We start from the raw sequence: 16,982 nt of genomic DNA, 5'->3' as shown, positions 1-16,982 counted from the left end.
TCTCAACTTTAGGAATATTTTCTAAATGATGTTCCCTTTATTTTTACAGATGGACATTAATGGATCAGCACTGAGCTCATGTATGGTTTTTTGCATTTCAGTGAAAGCTGAAGGGGAGGAGGGAAATAGAGGAGCTGCTCTTTGCTGGTTGTTTTTTTTAAACCTTTGTCGGTCAAACTTGACTCACTTGTGTTTTCTGGTAATTTTCCATAAAGTACGAAAGCGCTGTGTCTCTGTTATCAGCGTCTTATCGCAGGGTGGAGCACATGTGGAGGTGCAGGAGGAAAGGGGGGAGTGTTCACCACAAAGACATAAGGTCATGTGATTTCAGGGGAAGTACATGTGTTTACAAATGATGTAACCCCTTCACATCCAGTTTACGTTCAGCTGGTTTCTGTTTTATCTTTTTTCTTTGAGGCTAAATTATATTTGTGTGTTCACTCCCAGCACAGCACAGAGTTTAAGCACATAAAGTTTAGATGTCTTCTCATTTGGATCCTTAAATTAAAGGACAGAGTATGAATGCTGTGCTCATTGTTACACTTGTATAATACACAAGAATGTTTCCTCAGTAATTTACATTTTTGTGACAGACTGAAGTTGATGTGTTTTTGTAGCACTTTGTTGTTGGTTTTTGTGTTCAAAGTTTTCATATGAATATTTAATATCTAACATCTCTTTTTTGTTGTCTGAGTTTATTTCCAGCTGTTGTTGAAAAGTATTGCAGGATTTTGACAAAATAAGAAGGATCGATACAACGTTGATATCAGCCTCTGTTATAAAATAGAAACAAAGCTCCACTTTTGTCCCAGTAACTCACATCTGGTGCCTGAAATGTTGTTTTTCACCAAAGCAGTGAGCTGAAAAGTGGAGATGATTCCGAGCTGCCACCCTGTTTCCTTCTTAATAATTACAAGGAAGGTCAAAAGCAAAGGACAAAAGCCCGGGGAACTAATAATTAACTTCAGTTAACTTAAAAAGACCTTTTACAAGACAACGGACGAAAAGTTTCCTTTTCCATGCAGCTGAAGGGCAGAAAGATACAGGAGACAGAGGACACAACAATAATGCCGTGCAGTTTTGCCATATATCTCCAGTAGGAGTGATACAGAGAAGAGCAGCCAAAGGAGATCACCCAGCAGCCTGAACCTGCTTAACATAGAGGTGGTTTGAGTTCACATAATCCAGCCCTAACTATCAAAAAGGAAAGTTTGAAGCCTATTCTTAAAAGTAGAGATAGTTTATGTCTCCTGAATCCAAACTGGAAGCTGGTTCCACAGAAGAGGGGCCTGAAAACTGAAGGCTCTGCCTCCCGTTCTACTTTTAAATACTCTGGGAACAACAAGTAAGCCTGCAGTGCGAGAGTGAAGAGCTCTGTTAGGATAATTCAGGATTCTGAATTATAGGAGAAGGATTTTGAATTCAGTTCTGAATGTAGCAAGGAACCAATGAAAAGAAGCTAATATGAGAGATAACATGGGAGCGACCTTATAACAGTGAGTTACAATACACAGGAAGTTGTTTCTGCTCATCTGGATGTTGGATTTTCAGTGGAAGAAACATCTGAGTGACTTCATCAGTCTCAGCTGACTGCAGGTTTCCCCAACCTTATAAACAATGCTTCTGCATAACGGCTGACACCAGCACCATGACTAAAGGTCAAGTTTCATGGTCATTAATATGCAAATTGTTGTGACCATTGATTAGCAACCATGAATAACATTCCCAGAGAGCTGGCTATAATCACAGCATTGTAAGTTTGTGACAGATTTCCCTTCTCCTCAATTCAGAGATGGCCATTATCATGTAAACGCTGGAATACTGTAAAGTAGTAATAAATGCATGAACTAGTTTTTCAGCATCACTATGACACAGGATGTTTCTCATTTCAGAGATATCGCACAAATAGAAGAAAGCAGTCCTACATATTTGTTTAATATGTGCATTGAAGGACATATCCTGCTCAGAAAGGACTCTGAGGTTCCTCACAGTGTTGCTGGAGGTCAAGCTATCATCTGGATTAAGCATCTGGTTAGATACCATATTTCTAAGATTTTCAGGGCCGAATACATTTTCACTTTTATCTGAACTGAGATGTTTTGTGGCCTATGCGATATAAGTCCGTTTTTTTAATACGTTGTGCATTCAGCATTGCACCTTTTGAATAGCTCTGTGTTGTTCTCTAAAGAGCTTGGAAAGAAAAGCGTCTGGACTTCTTTAAGTTGCTTGAAGACGTTTCACCTCTCATCAGAGAAGCTTCTTCAGTTCTAAGGTCAAATGGTGGAGAGTCCCAGATTTAAGTCGTAGTGTCCCCCAAGGGGGTCATGAACCCCCTGTTGATCCTTTACTTAATCACACAAGCCAAGGTGTGAAAACGGGTGTAGGTCACAATTAGTGTTGGGAAGGTTACTTTTAAAATTTATTCCACTACAGATTACAGAATACATGCCCCAAAATGTATTTTTGCAAGGCATTCCGTTGCGTTACTAAGTGAGAGTAACGTATTGTGAATACTTTGGATTACTTAATATATTATCATGCTTTTTACAACTACATGAATGTACTATTGCTGTGTGATTTATTACTATTACTGGCATACCAATGCCAACTAGAGTTTTAAATTTTAATATAAAATGAGCAACAGTAGGGTGGAGGCTGCACTTTTGCAGCGATCTCGTATAGAAAACTATTCCGCGCGTATATAAAACAGGTCCACTGCTCCAAACCGTAAAGGCGTAAAACCGTAAAGTGACCTCTAGCTAATACGTCGGGTTGTAGCTGAAAACTAGCTTTACTTTGTTGTCTGGGTCAAATTTGCTAGCGAGAGACAGAGAGAGGCGTTGAAAGGCTGCTGCAACGGAACTTATTGTTTCGGAGGAAAACACGAACAAACTGTACAGTCCATCGAGTCTTTATAGCTTACATACAACTGGGCGCGTCAGGCCCGGTGACAACTTGTACTTTTCCACTGTCCTTTTTCTCTCTCCTTGCACTCACAGACACATAACGGGTACGGCAGTCCATTCTCCATGCAGCACGGACTACACTGCCTATGAGGCTACATTCTTTAGGGCTATGCCTGTAACACTCTGCCTATTACCTTCTTATTAAATTATTTTTGTGAATATTTTTTTTTATATTTCTTCATGTCATTTTGTGGGCTACAAATAGAGGTGACATGGGCCGCGAGATTGAGACCCAGGCATTAGACCCTCTTAATGCGCGTTTTGTTTAGGTTTCCACTGGCGTGGAATTACCTGTTTGTCCTATGTTAGGCACAGCCTAACATAGGACAAACAGGTAACTGTGTTCTGAATACCACCTTTTTAAATGGTAACTGTAACGGAATACAGTTATTCATATTTTGTATTTTAAATACGTAACAGCGGTACATGTATTCCGTTACTCCCCAGCACTGGTCACAATCAGCCAAGGATGAGCCCCACCGTATCATGTGACGTCTTGAGGTCAATGTATTGTTATATGATTTGAGGATCCTTACCTTATAGTATAAAGTTCATCGAGGTGACTGTTGTTGATGCCACAAAAATAAAACTGAAATCATATTTATAAGCAGTTTGTGTAACTGCAGTCTTCAATTTGTAACCCAGGGGTGGGGAAACTCCATGCCTCAAATGGCCGGTGTCCTGCAGGTTTTAGATGTGTCCTTGATCCAGCACCGCTCATTTAAATGGCCAAATTACCTCCTCAACATGTCTTAAAGTTCTCCAAAGGTCTTGTAATGAACTAATTATTTGATTCAGGTGTGTTGAACCAGGGTGATCTAAAACCTGCACGTCACCGGCCCTTGAGGGCTGGAATTCCCCACCCCTGTTGTAACCCTTCTTGTTTTTAAAGAAATCAGATCTTCATCAAACACCTTCTGTGATGTTCTCTTTATTATTGTTTTTTTTTTTTTAACTTTTCCCTTCAGCAGACAATTTTTATCCAGCTCAGTCTGTTTGAGTGCAGCTCTGTTTCACAGCTGTGTCACTGATCACACTCCACCATTCATATATATGAAGTGTATAGAAGATCAATATAAGCACAAGCTGCTTTAATTACATCCATGATGATCATTTTACAGCACATACAGGAAGTTACTTTTTCTTGTCGGTCTTTAAGAGTTTTACTCTTATTGGGCAGGCTGAAGTGAAGTAGGAGAAAGGTCAAAATGTGCAGCAGTATCTGTTTTTCTGCTCAGCTTTCCTCATGGCTCATTTCCATCCCGGCCTCTCTATAGGCCGCATAGCTTTGGATAGCTCACTCCTGATTGGCCAGCAGAACGGCCTCACAGATTCAGGCTTTGCTCTGATTGGTTGCTAGTGACAACTCCCGGAGTTACCTTCTATAAGCCGTTTTTTTGCCTTCTTGTGAAAAAAGTTTGGGCCGATACGTGATCAGCGGGAGCAACCGGCAGCAGTAAGTGTTCTGTCCCGTGGAGAGCGCGCAGACTGTGAGATTACTGGCGTGGGGCGCGCAGAGCAGCTCCGAGTGGAAGATGCAGACCTCCAAAAGTTTCCGCGTGGATGATTTCATCGCAGGATGGATTGCAGGTGAGTTCCTCAGTCAGACACTCCGTCAATGCGTGTTTTCAGTGGATCTTTGTGGGGTGTGTGGGGGCGAACTGAAGATGGCATGGGTGGGAGGTGAAGGGAGGCTCAACAGCGCGTTTGTTTGGGTCCAGTGAGCTTCACACAGAGCTCCACAGATACGCACAATCCTCCGTTGTTGTACTGTAAAAACACGTTTATCAGGGGAAAAAACGTCATGAGCTCCGCGTGCATCCTCATCCAGATAAACAGTGGAGGCTCTGCGCAGACTCCCACCCCCACCCGAACCCCTCATGTTCCCACAGTGTCACTGCAACGCAGGCTCACCGCCTCCGTTTACTCGGAAAGCTGCTCGCTGAATGCTCTCTCCCCTCGGTCAGTCTACAGGATTCAGTCTGCGCACGTTTTTATTCTAAGGACAAAAATTCGCCTTTTCCAAGCTTAATGCGTGCTGTGTCAGGGCTAGCCGCTAGGGGCTTTATTTTAATTATTCTATGAAACTGAAATTATAAAAAGATGTAAAACAAAAAAGCACAAAGCCCTGCAAAAACACATTATGTTTAAGCTGTCATATAGTGATATTCTAAATCCCAGCTGTAATACAAAACACAGAAAAACCCTGACATTGTTAATATTCAGCAAGTCTGGTTTGGATGGGAACTAGCTCCAGCTGAAAAGCTAAGACAGTCTCTGGGCTTATTAATTAATTTTGATAAGCTTTATTTTCCAATGTGAAGCCATGCTGCCAGTTGGACATTGCATTATTATGATGTCAGAGTCACAGCCGTGGAGCTTTTGCAGTCACAAAGAAAAGATTACACAACGAGCTGATGCCGGAAATCTATGTAGACCTACTTCTTTTCTCCAAATGTTCAGCTGAAGCAATAGCAGTGATCCTATCAATAAAAGCTTTTTGGAGGCCGATGATGAACTCAGAAAAACCCCACAAGTTTGGTTCAAGTGCAGGACTTCTAATCTGATTTTAAACTACAGTGTCCAGGGGCGCATTGCATTTTTCTGTCATCACCAAGATTTCACGTTTTTTGGCTGCTTTGCAAAATGCAGTTAACTTTAAATTTAAAAAAAAAAGAAAAAAGAAGAAGAATAGAAAGCTAGAAATAGACCTTAAAGAATATCTCACAGATTTCCCTGAATGTTATAAAATGTTAAGAAACATGTCCGGCCTTATTTGCAGCTTCACTTTGTGTTTCACTGCCTTCACAGCAAAGGTGAACTGACGTTTTTAAAAAATATATATATATAAATTTTGCTGGGTTACACTGCTAACAAAGCACTAATATGAAATCACTGTGATTTTTAATATTTGCAATATGTCGACCAACCTTCCAGTTCTATAGCAGTATAACCAGAATACCAGCAGCTGGCAGCCAGTTGAGTCTAGTCCCCTGAAGTTGTGCTCGATGATAAAGAATCTTTCAGATTGGTGGCAGCATGCTGTCAGTCTGTTTGCATTCATAAATTAGACAGAAGTTATTTAAAAACCTTTAAAAATCCAGTCAGACTGTGACTGTTTGCAGAAAGGTTTGCTTCTATCGGCCCACCTGTGCCGTCACCATGTGATCTAAGTCTTGCTCAGTGTGCAACACCTTCAAGCTGTGGGTAATTATTTAGTCTCCACACTCCAGTTGGTCACAGAAGGTGGAATAATCATGAGGTACCTTCATCAAGCTGTGTGTGGATGGTTTTGATGTAATGTTACGTTTGCTCTGCTTCCTGATGGCGGTGCGTGCAGCAAACCCTCTTGTTTTTTTTTTATTTGATATTTGGTGTCCTTGCATTGATACAATATTCATGTCCTGATGACCATGCACTCCTGGTTCTTATCTGGGCAACAACTGAGCGAGATCCTGTGGCATGTATGTTGTGTGTGTTTGATACCCACTCATGCACACACACAGTAGCTCGCGTTCCCCCCTGTGATGGCTGCTCATTTGAAGTAAACTTTAAGCCCTGACTGCAAACATGCAGGTCTGATGTCCTGCAGTAAAAACAGTTTAAGACGCTTTAGTTTTTGGCTGAGACACGTTGCCTTTCAGCATGTTGGTTATGAGTAAAACTCTTGAGATTTTTGTGGAAAGTTGTCTCTGTTTTTATCTCTCTGGCATTTTGTGCTTCATTCCTCTTTTCTTTCTGTTTTGGCTGCAGGAGCTTCCAGTGTGGTTGTTGGCCATCCGCTGGATACAGTAAAGGTATGTCAGACCTCTGGAATCATTTTACTACAGCATTCCTCCACTTTTGTGTTATAGCTGTTATAAAAATGATCAAGCCTGCAGCTCATCAAGTCATATACACTCTGTTGCACATTCTTTTGGGCCACTTTTTTTTTATTTACATCCTTATCCATCCTACAAATCAGGATCTGTGTTTGTATGACACACAGAGTCAGTTTCTTCCCTATAATTATAATTGAATTGATGTTTTGATGTCACATATGTCTTTTGCCAAAAATAATTTAGTATGTGTAGCAGCTAAGGAAGGAAGCATTTATCAGAAATGATCTGAATGTGCTCAAAACCAGTGTGAGTGTTATGAACTGTCTTTAGTCAGAGATGTGTGCAATGACTCCAAGGTGAAAAGCCTGAATATTTTTGTCCAACAAACTCCAAAATAAGAAATCTGAAAACCTATGTTTCACATTCGGGGGGAAAAAACCCCCCAAATCAACTTTATTTATTCTTCATATGGAAATTACTTGTTTGAATAAAGTCAGTGGCACTGTTTCAGACTCGGCTCCAGACAGGGAATGGCTACAAAAACACTCTGCACTGCATCCTCACCATCTACAGGAAGGAAACGGTAAACATTCAAACTTCTCTTTCCTCCATTTCTGCATCGCTCCAAACAGTATAAACGGTAATAAGTTATCTGACATGCTTTGAAAATATGCTTTTCATTCACCCTGCAGTATATTTAACCAAATGCTTTGTTGGCTCTGTTGTGTGTTTTAACTTGGCTGAAGCTATGGCAGTACAAATGCTGGGCAGCAATCAGAAACTTGGATATATTGTATCTGTCCCAGTGTTTTTCCACACAACTCCAGTCAGTACATCAGAGTCCCTCAGAGCCAGGGTTAGGACAGATTTATAGGATCTGGACACAAAATGTGGTCCTTCAGAGCCTAAGATCGAGTTAATCATTTCATTATAGATTGGACCTAAAACCACGTTCAGCTCAGAGCCAGCACTGCACAATATGCAAACATCCACAGTCATTCTGTCGCTTTAAGTTGTTTCCACAGCTCCCAGTCGCTTTATTTCTCCTGTGACCCAGTTTCCCAGCTGGATGCTTTAAGCTGGACCTTTTGTTTACCACCACCATGAAAAGCTTAAACCAGCTGAGTGATAATAGCAGCTTATTTTACAGAAAAATAATCCATTTAGGTGAGGCTAAATATGTGCAAAAGGTTGAATTTAAGCTGCATCTATCGGTTTTATCTCTTTGGGGTGTCATATGATAAGAAGTTTTCGGTGTGTCCGTTACAAATCACAGGCCTGCTGCTCTCAGAGGTCACATGATTTATTCAGCTATGTTTTATTCCCAGCATATGTCTCCCCAGACTGTAACCGCCTCCTCAGGTTGGCCCGAGGAAAGGTTTCCATACTATTTGGCAGCAGCTGCACCCTGTATTTAATTCTGTGCATGTCATCAGTGTAAACGCCTCACTTACAGTTCTTTACTGTTCCCTCCACACTTTTCCTGCTTTTACCCGTGCATATGTATGTTTTTTTCACATGTTGTGCTGACCTTCTTGCTTCCCTCTCGACTCTTTTTCAGGTCACAGGATTCTTTAAGGGCATGTCTTTCCCCCTGGCCAGCATCACGGTCTACAACTCGGCCGTGTTTGGCTTCTTCAGTAACACTCAAAGATTCATAAGCAATTATCGCTATGGTGACGGGCAGCATCCCTGCAGCATGTTGGACCTGACCATGGCCAGCATGCTGACCGGACTGATGTCCGTGAGCCTGGGAGCTCCAGTGGATTTGGTTAAGATCAGACTCCAAATGCAAACGCAGATGGTTCTAGCAGGTAACGTGGGGATCACTTTTTTCAGGTTTTGATACAAAAACCTTCTGTTTTTGTATCTTAGCCTTGAAAAAAAAGTTTTGCTCTTTTTAACTTCTCTAAGATTTTGGCACATAGACAGCACACGCCCAGATAAAAAGCAGCCTTGTCAGCATAGTAACAACTTTGTCCCAAATACACCTCTGTCAGAGGAAGCTCAAATAATGGCTTTGTTTTTAATCCTCGTTCTTTTCTAAAATTTCAAAAAGAACAAGTTGACTAAGGATCGCATCAAAGAGAGTTAAGCTGTGCCCTTTCTGCTCGTTAATTACAGGCCAGCCACAAACTGCCATGTTGCGTTCATCAGATGACATTAATAAATGAAATGCTGACACAGCTCCAGCTTCTGTTCTGCAATGTTTCCTTCTTATTACACCATGAGCTTTTGGGGATACAAAGTTCTCGCCGAGCTGCTGTCTTTGATAGTCACACTTCACCAGCTGGTTGCAGAATTGTTGCCAGTAGGAGTACTTTTTTTTTTTTTTTTTTTTTAAATAGTTTACTTTTTTATTTATTATCTAAATCGAGCAAGACCTATCTAGACTGAGTGTCACGGTAACATAGCCTCAGAACTCAATATGAATATGTCCTGATGACACAGACATCAAAACATGCTTCAGAAAACATTTCTGCTCGTGTCATCTTTTCTATAACTACATGCTGATATTCACTGATACACAGAATAACATTACAGCATCTATAAGTGTATCAGGATGTTTGACAGCATATGGTAAATATTAATAAAGAACGTTTAATATGAAAGTGGCCATAAACAGCTGCCAGAGAGGTAACTGTTCATCTAAAAGAGATCTGAGGAGCTGAGCCATTAGAAGAACACAGTTTCCCTTCAGTTCTACTTATTAACCCTTTATCCCTCATATGCACCGATGCAGTGCTGGTAGAGGGTCCTGGTCTTTAAGTGTGCTGTCATATTGTGTACAAAGATTTTTCTTTTCTAACAAAATCGAATTTTTCTGTGTTTGTAGCATTTTTAGGACCTTTGAATGATGGATTTAAGGACTAAATGTCAATTTTCTCCACAGTTAGGAACCCATTCTTGCATGAATACAAAGTCTGTCGTTATATTGTTTCTTGGTCTTGTGATTTCTGGCCTGCGTCTTTCTGTTAAACAATAAAATAATAAAGCCGAGCACAGAGGGATTCCAGTCAGACATTTATAGCTTTCTACATGTTTACAGTGTTTGGCAGGCTCATACATCTTCCACCGGTCACATTTCTTTCATTATCTTCCTCAGTGATACTTTGGACTTGACTTTGAATAGAGCTGACTCTTTTATGATGGAGCAAAGTGTCAGCGAGTTCAGCCAGGATCAGGAAACCATTTCACTGTAAACTCAGCATTCCATACTGCGATTAGCATGACTGACTTACTAAGCCCGATACTTGGTATGATCACCGTCACTAAAACAGAAAGTCATTTCACTCTAATGTAAAAGGACTGCTACATATTAATGGTATTGCGTTTGTCGGTTGGTTCTTTTCCACGTGATATGGAAAGACTCGAGCACCTTCCTGTGTTTCAGACACCAACATTTTTGGACTGTGAGAAAGAAACAAAAAAGTTTGAAAAACGTTCTGCTGAGACTGAAAATCCCCTGAAGTTGAAACACCTTTGCTTAAAGTTCCCAGAGACGAGGACACGGAGAGGAGAACAAACTGGATGAAGCAGATCCCTAACTAACCTGCTCACTGACTTCACTCTCATATACTTTTGTTTTTTAAACAGAGAACCTCCACCTTGCGGGCAACATGTCGAATGGCACCAACATCCGTCTGCGCTCCGTCAGCATTCCCAGCCAGCAGCAGCTGTACCGAGGGCCCATCCACTGCATCAGCAGCATCCTGCAGACCGAGGGCCTCCAGGGCCTGTACAGAGGAGCCGGAGCCATGATCCTGAGGGACGTACCTGGATACACGCTCTACTTCATCCCTTACGCCATCTTCTGCGACCTGCTGAGGCCGGACAACACTTCGAGCCCACATCCATGTTCCATCTGGCTGGCAGGAGGACTGGCAGGTAAATGTCACCAAAACAAAGTTTCCTATGATATTTTCAGTGTCATTAGCGTTGTTTGAGTTATTGGTGACTTTAGACGTCAGTTAAATTTATGCCTGTTGCCACAGACCTGTGAGTCAGATGTACAGGAAAACATTTGTGGAAGTTCTTTCCTCGTCCACTCACCACTGAGCTGGGTGATGGGTCACTGTGCACCAAATTAACAACAAAGGAGAAAAGGAGTGAACAGACAGCTGGCCGTACTCAAAGTGCTGATTCTGGGTCTTTGGGAGGAAGCTGATGACTTTGTTAGGACACACAGTAGCTAACATTAACCTGTGATGTCAATGCAGCAGTTCTGACCCTTTAACGAGGGGCGTGGCAACGCTGTCCTGAAGAGCAGCGTGTTGAGTCAGTGCTAACATGGAGGTTAATGAAGTGCGTGTTTCTGATTGAAGTGGCAGTTTCAATGTGAGCCTGACTGGACTGGATGTGATGTGGCAGCGCTGCAGCGGTAGAAGAATTAGACGAGCCTTAGGTGCACAGTCAGAGCACAGTTAAACCTGCTATTAAAACCTTTGTTATTTATTTAAGGTTTTATTTCAGAGTCCAACACGTTTGAAAATGTTTTGAGACCTTCACACACTCTGAAGTGTCTGCCTTAACCTTAACATAACCTTGTTCTTCAGAGCTGTCCTTCTGTTAGTAATGAACCAGAGGGGGTCGATGTCAGCTGAACATTTGAGAATAAAAGCGAATAGATCTTAAGGTTTTCTTCTTTCGTATTTTTGCTAAAACCTCTTTATATTTCCCTACTTGTATCAGTTACACTGGCAGAACCTCACAGAGATAATAAAAGTTAATTATTAATAAGATATAAGTAAACTCCTCCGCTGATGCCAGTCGGCATTAAACCAAACTGTTGCACAACCAGAGCCAGCAGTAACCCCCAATTACAAGGAATTTGGCAAGAAATCAAGAACTTCTGAACAATGGTCAGAAATCACTCTTGGTTTGTCAAATGGGACTAGAGCACGGACAAACCAGTAATTCCATTAAGTGATAAATCTTTGAGTATGTTACTTTTGTTTTTTTTTCCCTTCTATCCTATCAGCGTTGTAGAAGCCGATTCTTGACAGTTGTTGGTTTTTTTTTTTTTGTTTTTTTTCTTCAGCTTTATGAACTGATAGACTCGGATGAAACTGTACTGTAGAACAACAGCTGACACCGTTTTCTTTTCTTATATAAAATGACAGAAAACACATAAAGTCTGAGATATTTTTAGTTTGGGGTCAGATCAGTGCTATTATTGATACTTATTGATCAATACTTTTACATAATTAAGTCACTGTAGCATCTATTCAATGACCAAAAAAACTAAAGTTGCACATTATCTTTGCCCTCGCTCCTCTGATTCAGTTATTGATGAAACGTCGCAGCTCTTCAGTTGCGTCTTATTTTAACAATTCATGACACTGAGGCTAAAATGTGATGAAGTCCTTTTTAAACTTGGTTCAAGCTGTAATGTTCACACACTGTTAACAAGGTATGAACTGGAACGGCCTCAAATGTGGAGAATCATTGCCTCCGACAGTTTGGCTGTAAATAGGTCACTGTTATTATTCGGTTCAGAGGGTTTGGGGATAAAATCCAGACCTAAAGGTAACTTTGTTTTTTCAGTACCTTTATTTTTCCTTTACTTTCCTCTGCTGACACACATCATTGTCCTGCTGTGTCCCAGACCTTCCGCTCTGTACATAAACACCAGTATTGATCCGAGCAGGTCAGACTGAGCTGTGGGTGGTTTCTGTTTGTCTGACCGGCCTCTGAATGACGTCCGTGGGCTGTTATTAACCTGGTGAAGACTGTACATGTGACCTTATCTTTGTTCATTCGTAGGTTCCACAGAACTGCAATAGCAAGAAATCAATATGAGCAAACACATCTGAGGCCAATCAAGTTCTGGCTGGTGCAAACGGATGCATGGAGTCGGAGGCTGGAGTTTCAGGGTTGTTTGGTTTCAGAGGTTAAAGCAGGCTCCACATGCAGACCAGCCAGCTGTGAACATCTGACTGAGTGAAAAATGTAGTGTGAGAGCTTCGGTCAGCTGGACGGCATAAATCTGAAATGCTGCCATGTTTAGCCTCCCATTAGGCCTGAATCCGTCATAGTTGAACTAAAACTCGGACAATATCCTGATGATTTTTCCTCCAAACCTTCAACAATGAGTTACAGTAAATGTTTTAATTATGTTCTGTACGTCTTAAAGTCTAAATGACCCTTAAACTCGTGTATCAGCTGATGTCAAGTCATTTCTTCTTTACTGCTGGCTGTGTGAGTGAATCTATTACAGATGTTATAAGGAGCGCCTGAACGCAGCATGTGAAGTTTGTGCTGAGCCCTGTAACCCTCATTTAACCTCCTAGGACTTGGCGTCCACATATGTGGACATCACATTTTGGGTTATTTTGACCAAAATACTCAATTTTGCTCTACATGGGCCTGATATCCACTTACGGGGACATTATACTGCTACTGTTCTATCAAAATTTTAAACAAATATCCTCATATGTGGCTCTTATTTTTCTTAAAAACAAAAATAAGGTAAAAAAATCTGCTAATTTTTTGTTTTTGCATTCATCGGGCCCCAATATGCCCAATATCAAAGGGCAATTAAAAATGCATGCTGGGGAAGAGTTCGGGTCTTAGGAAGTTAAAGATCCTCATTTTTGGCAAAAGTAAAAGGTTCCAGGAGCTGAACTGTGATCTTTGGACCTACACAATAAAATGACAAAATCTCAGTATCAGAGGAGACTTTCACAGTCTGAGATTTTGTTATGTGTTTGCTCTAGTCCTTGTCTGGTTCCATATGTGACTTCCACCTGGTTTAGAGTCCTTGCACCATGACATCAGCAGGAAGTTCAGAGCTCTCTCCTCTTTCTCAGGGTCCATTTCCTGGGTCACAGCCACACCAACCGACGTGGTAAAGAGTCGAATGCAGGCTGATGCTCAGCTGCAGAGGAAGTACAAGGGAGTTTTACACTGCATCATCCACAGCTACAAGACAGAGGGAGTACAGGTGAGTAATGACTTCAACCAGCCAAAACTATAAGAACACTGTTTTTAAGCACCTCGATCTGGCTCCACACAAACAGCAAAAACACAATGCAAACTCAGCTACCCGCTGTGTTTGGACACTTAGCTGTGTCCATGTGAGCTTTGTATCTGAGGATCCAGCAGAGCACACAAGTTACCGCAGCTTGAACACTGAAGCTTCTGCCTGAAGAAATCAACCAAGATGCACAAAGTTTGTCCATCAGAGACACTGTAGTACCGATCTCAGGGCTTCCTGAACGAATGTTGTGTGTGCTTGGGTCAACACGTTGTCCCTGAAATCGTATCAATATCTATTTTAAAGAAAAAAGAAATTTTACAAACATCTTACCAAACTGAGCCTCAATGACACGCCTCCACATGGGTAAGTCATGACACTCCCTGGGCATCAATGGGCCATATAGCTGCTACAGACATCTGTCCAATAAGCAGACTGAATGCTCTCACATGTGTGAAGTTTGAAGTTCACTTTTTGGTTCCTCAAATGTTTCTGCTGAAAATATTTAAATTACAAGGAAAGAATTCTCTTCAGATACTTGGCATGAAACCTCTTCCCCAGCGAGGCTTAAAAGGCCTGTTACACCTGCCTTTGTCACCACCAACACCAAAAGTGATGTCAGAGATGCTGCTGAAAGTTGCCCTTTGGTGTTTCCACTCATTCTGCACCTCCAGAGATTTCTAGACCCTAACATGGACAACAACAAGAATTATATTTTAGGATTAAAAATATTTCCATGAAAGAGGCCGTTCATACTGCTGATAATTGCAGTAATTATCAGTATTGTTAGTTTTGGGCAGCTGTGGCAACAAACCTTACTTTGGGTGGTGGTCTAATAATTTTGCTAAGACCTGTACAGGATGAAAAAGTGAAACTCCTCGTTGTAAAAAAATATCCTCTTATAAAATAAAACGGGCCATATGCTGCAGAAAACCTTATGTGGGGTTATGTCAGGTCAGCATTTGTCACACGGCTGGTGTCCTGGCCTGAGACGAGCAAATGTTGCATCTGTGTGTCTGATTCGTGCTGTTCATAATGTCAAAGGTTGTAAACTGTAGACAAGCTATTGCAGTGTCCAGAAATCAGGAGGGGTCAGGTTCTGAGAAAGTAAACTGGACTGTTGATGTGAACAGAGGTCAGTGAGTTGGGTTACTACAGGCCAGCGTCCCCAAAGAAAAATCAACGTAACACTGCGGTCTGTGGGCTGTGTTCACCTTCACTCATGTTTCCTGTCAGCGCGGCACCAAAGATCTGGAATGATAACAGATGTGTGTAGACAGTTTAACATATTTAATTCCAACTTTCTCTTTTTTTTTTTAATGTTCAGGTGTTCTTCAGGGGAGCATCAGTGAACGCCATCCGAGGCTTCCCAATGAGCTCCACCATGTTCCTGACCTATGAACTCTCTCTGCGGTTCTTCAGGGGTCTTTAGGACACATTTTACTAATTAAAGGAGTCACACTGAGTTACTTGGAAAAATGAGCACAAAGCAAATAGAGCCCAGCGTCCCTGAAACGAGAGACTGGTGACAGTGTAAGTCATCTGATCAAACCTTTAGCTCAGTCACACAGACAGTTTTATCACACCGGTGGCCAGCGATGTTACGCAATGCTGCTTGAGTTATTCAGAGATTAAAGATTTTAGTGTTGGTGCTGCAGAGTGATTGTGTGGAGCTATTTTTATAGTTTTATAAATTGGATCAGTTTCAGGTGGATTGCAATTATTGGTCAAATCAAAAAGTATCTTCTTGTTATGTGTAGTATAATAGTTGAATGACATGTTGATGTCAGAATTTTACTGAAGTTGAATTTTTCTTTGCTGCATATTTACCAAAGAACTCTGTGTGTTCCTCCGAGGTTTGTTTTTGGGGCAAGTCTGAACTTCCTGTGAAAAAGACGGTCAGTATGGAGGTGATGTGCACAGTAATATTGTGTTAATACACAGTAGTGCACTGTTAGCATGTGATTGGTGATCTGTAGGGAAAAGAAAGGAAGTCCGGTGATGAGGAGTAAAACTGACATAGATGTCATGTGTAGTCATCAGCGCATAATGTTTCATACTGAATACGATCAGCTAAAAGATTTTTAAACAGATCTCATGTATAACTTAGCTATTTCACTTTGTAACCTCCACATGTAGAAGTGTTTATCTGGCCTTTATGTGCTGCACTTTATCTCAGAGAGATAAGCTCAATTGACCAAGTCAATGTGAAAAGATGAGTTTGACATTTTCAACACAAGCAGAGGGTCAACATATTCTGTTACCTCTTAGTTGTAGGTTTAATTTATGAACTGGATGTACCTTACATATATTCAAAATGATTAAACGCATCATTTTAATGAGTTTTAGATGTTCTTTCTTCTGCTCTCTCGTTCTGTACTTTAAAATCCTGTTTATGTTGAAAATGGCACATCCACAGAGTCATAACATGAAATGTTGCCTTCCATGCGGACTGTATGTGTGTTGCACACTAACGTCCTCTTGTACATTTGTTTGTGTGTTTCTTATATTAAGAAAAGTGAGTTTTACAAGTTTATAATTAAACGTCCTGCTAACAAACTTTCCACAGACTGCAGTTAAAAGCTTTGGCGTTTCGCTCTGAAGTCAGATTAAAATTATAACAGGATTTATTGTTTTTAAAACCCTGACATGTAAATATGTGTAAATATGTTCGCTGCCATTCCACATGACAGGGAGCCAGAAATTTCTTATTGTACATAAATAAAAGCTTTTAATCACACTGCTCTCCTTTTCTGAATCGGCTCTTCTCAGAATAATGTGACATTCATGTGACAGCTCGTCTACTTAGAGATAGGGGCCTGCTGTCAGATAAATACTCCGTGATGTCGACACGTGCTACGAGAGCTGATTTTCATGTCATATCTGAGGCCTAAAGCGAAGACTCTGGCTTCAGTAGAATTGCAGACAGACGTTGACTTTCTGCCTGCAGTCGGCTGATAAGAACCTGGAGCTCTAAAGTCACTCTCATAACTACAGTGAAAGCTGTTTGTTATTTTCACCTCAACTTCCCTCTAAGGGCTCACAACACCCACTAGAGGGCAGCATCTAGCAACACAACTCAATGAAGCGGCTATTCGCACAAATCTTCCCACGATGCACTGAGTGTTTCTTCTTAATCTGTGGCTCTCTTCCATAGCGTGCCTTTGCCCCATCCCTGATACTGGGACTGGTTTCTTTCTGCTAAAAACAGTTTTT

General features: G+C 41.2%; 1 protein-coding gene across 1 annotated transcript; it reads left to right on the top strand.

Annotated features, from left to right (window-relative positions):
• The first annotated feature begins 4,328 nt into the window (after positions 1-4,328).
• Positions 4,329-16,506, top strand: slc25a48 (solute carrier family 25 member 48). The gene is made up of 7 exons (XM_004552059.5): positions 4,329-4,556; positions 6,720-6,763; positions 7,299-7,370; positions 8,349-8,601; positions 10,385-10,675; positions 13,600-13,733; positions 15,094-16,506. The coding sequence occupies exons 1-7, from the start codon at positions 4,502-4,504 to the stop codon at positions 15,196-15,198; spliced, it is 954 nt and encodes a 317-aa protein (XP_004552116.1). The 5' UTR covers positions 4,329-4,501; the 3' UTR covers positions 15,199-16,506.
• Positions 16,507-16,982: the final 476 nt, after the last annotated feature.

The sequence above is a fragment of the Maylandia zebra genome, linkage group LG2, assembly GCF_041146795.1.
Source record: "Maylandia zebra isolate NMK-2024a linkage group LG2, Mzebra_GT3a, whole genome shotgun sequence".
In the NCBI taxonomy this organism is placed as follows: domain Eukaryota; kingdom Metazoa; phylum Chordata; class Actinopteri; order Cichliformes; family Cichlidae; genus Maylandia; species Maylandia zebra.
Note: the sequence above shows the minus strand (reverse complement) of the source record. Positions and strands in the feature narration are given on the sequence as shown.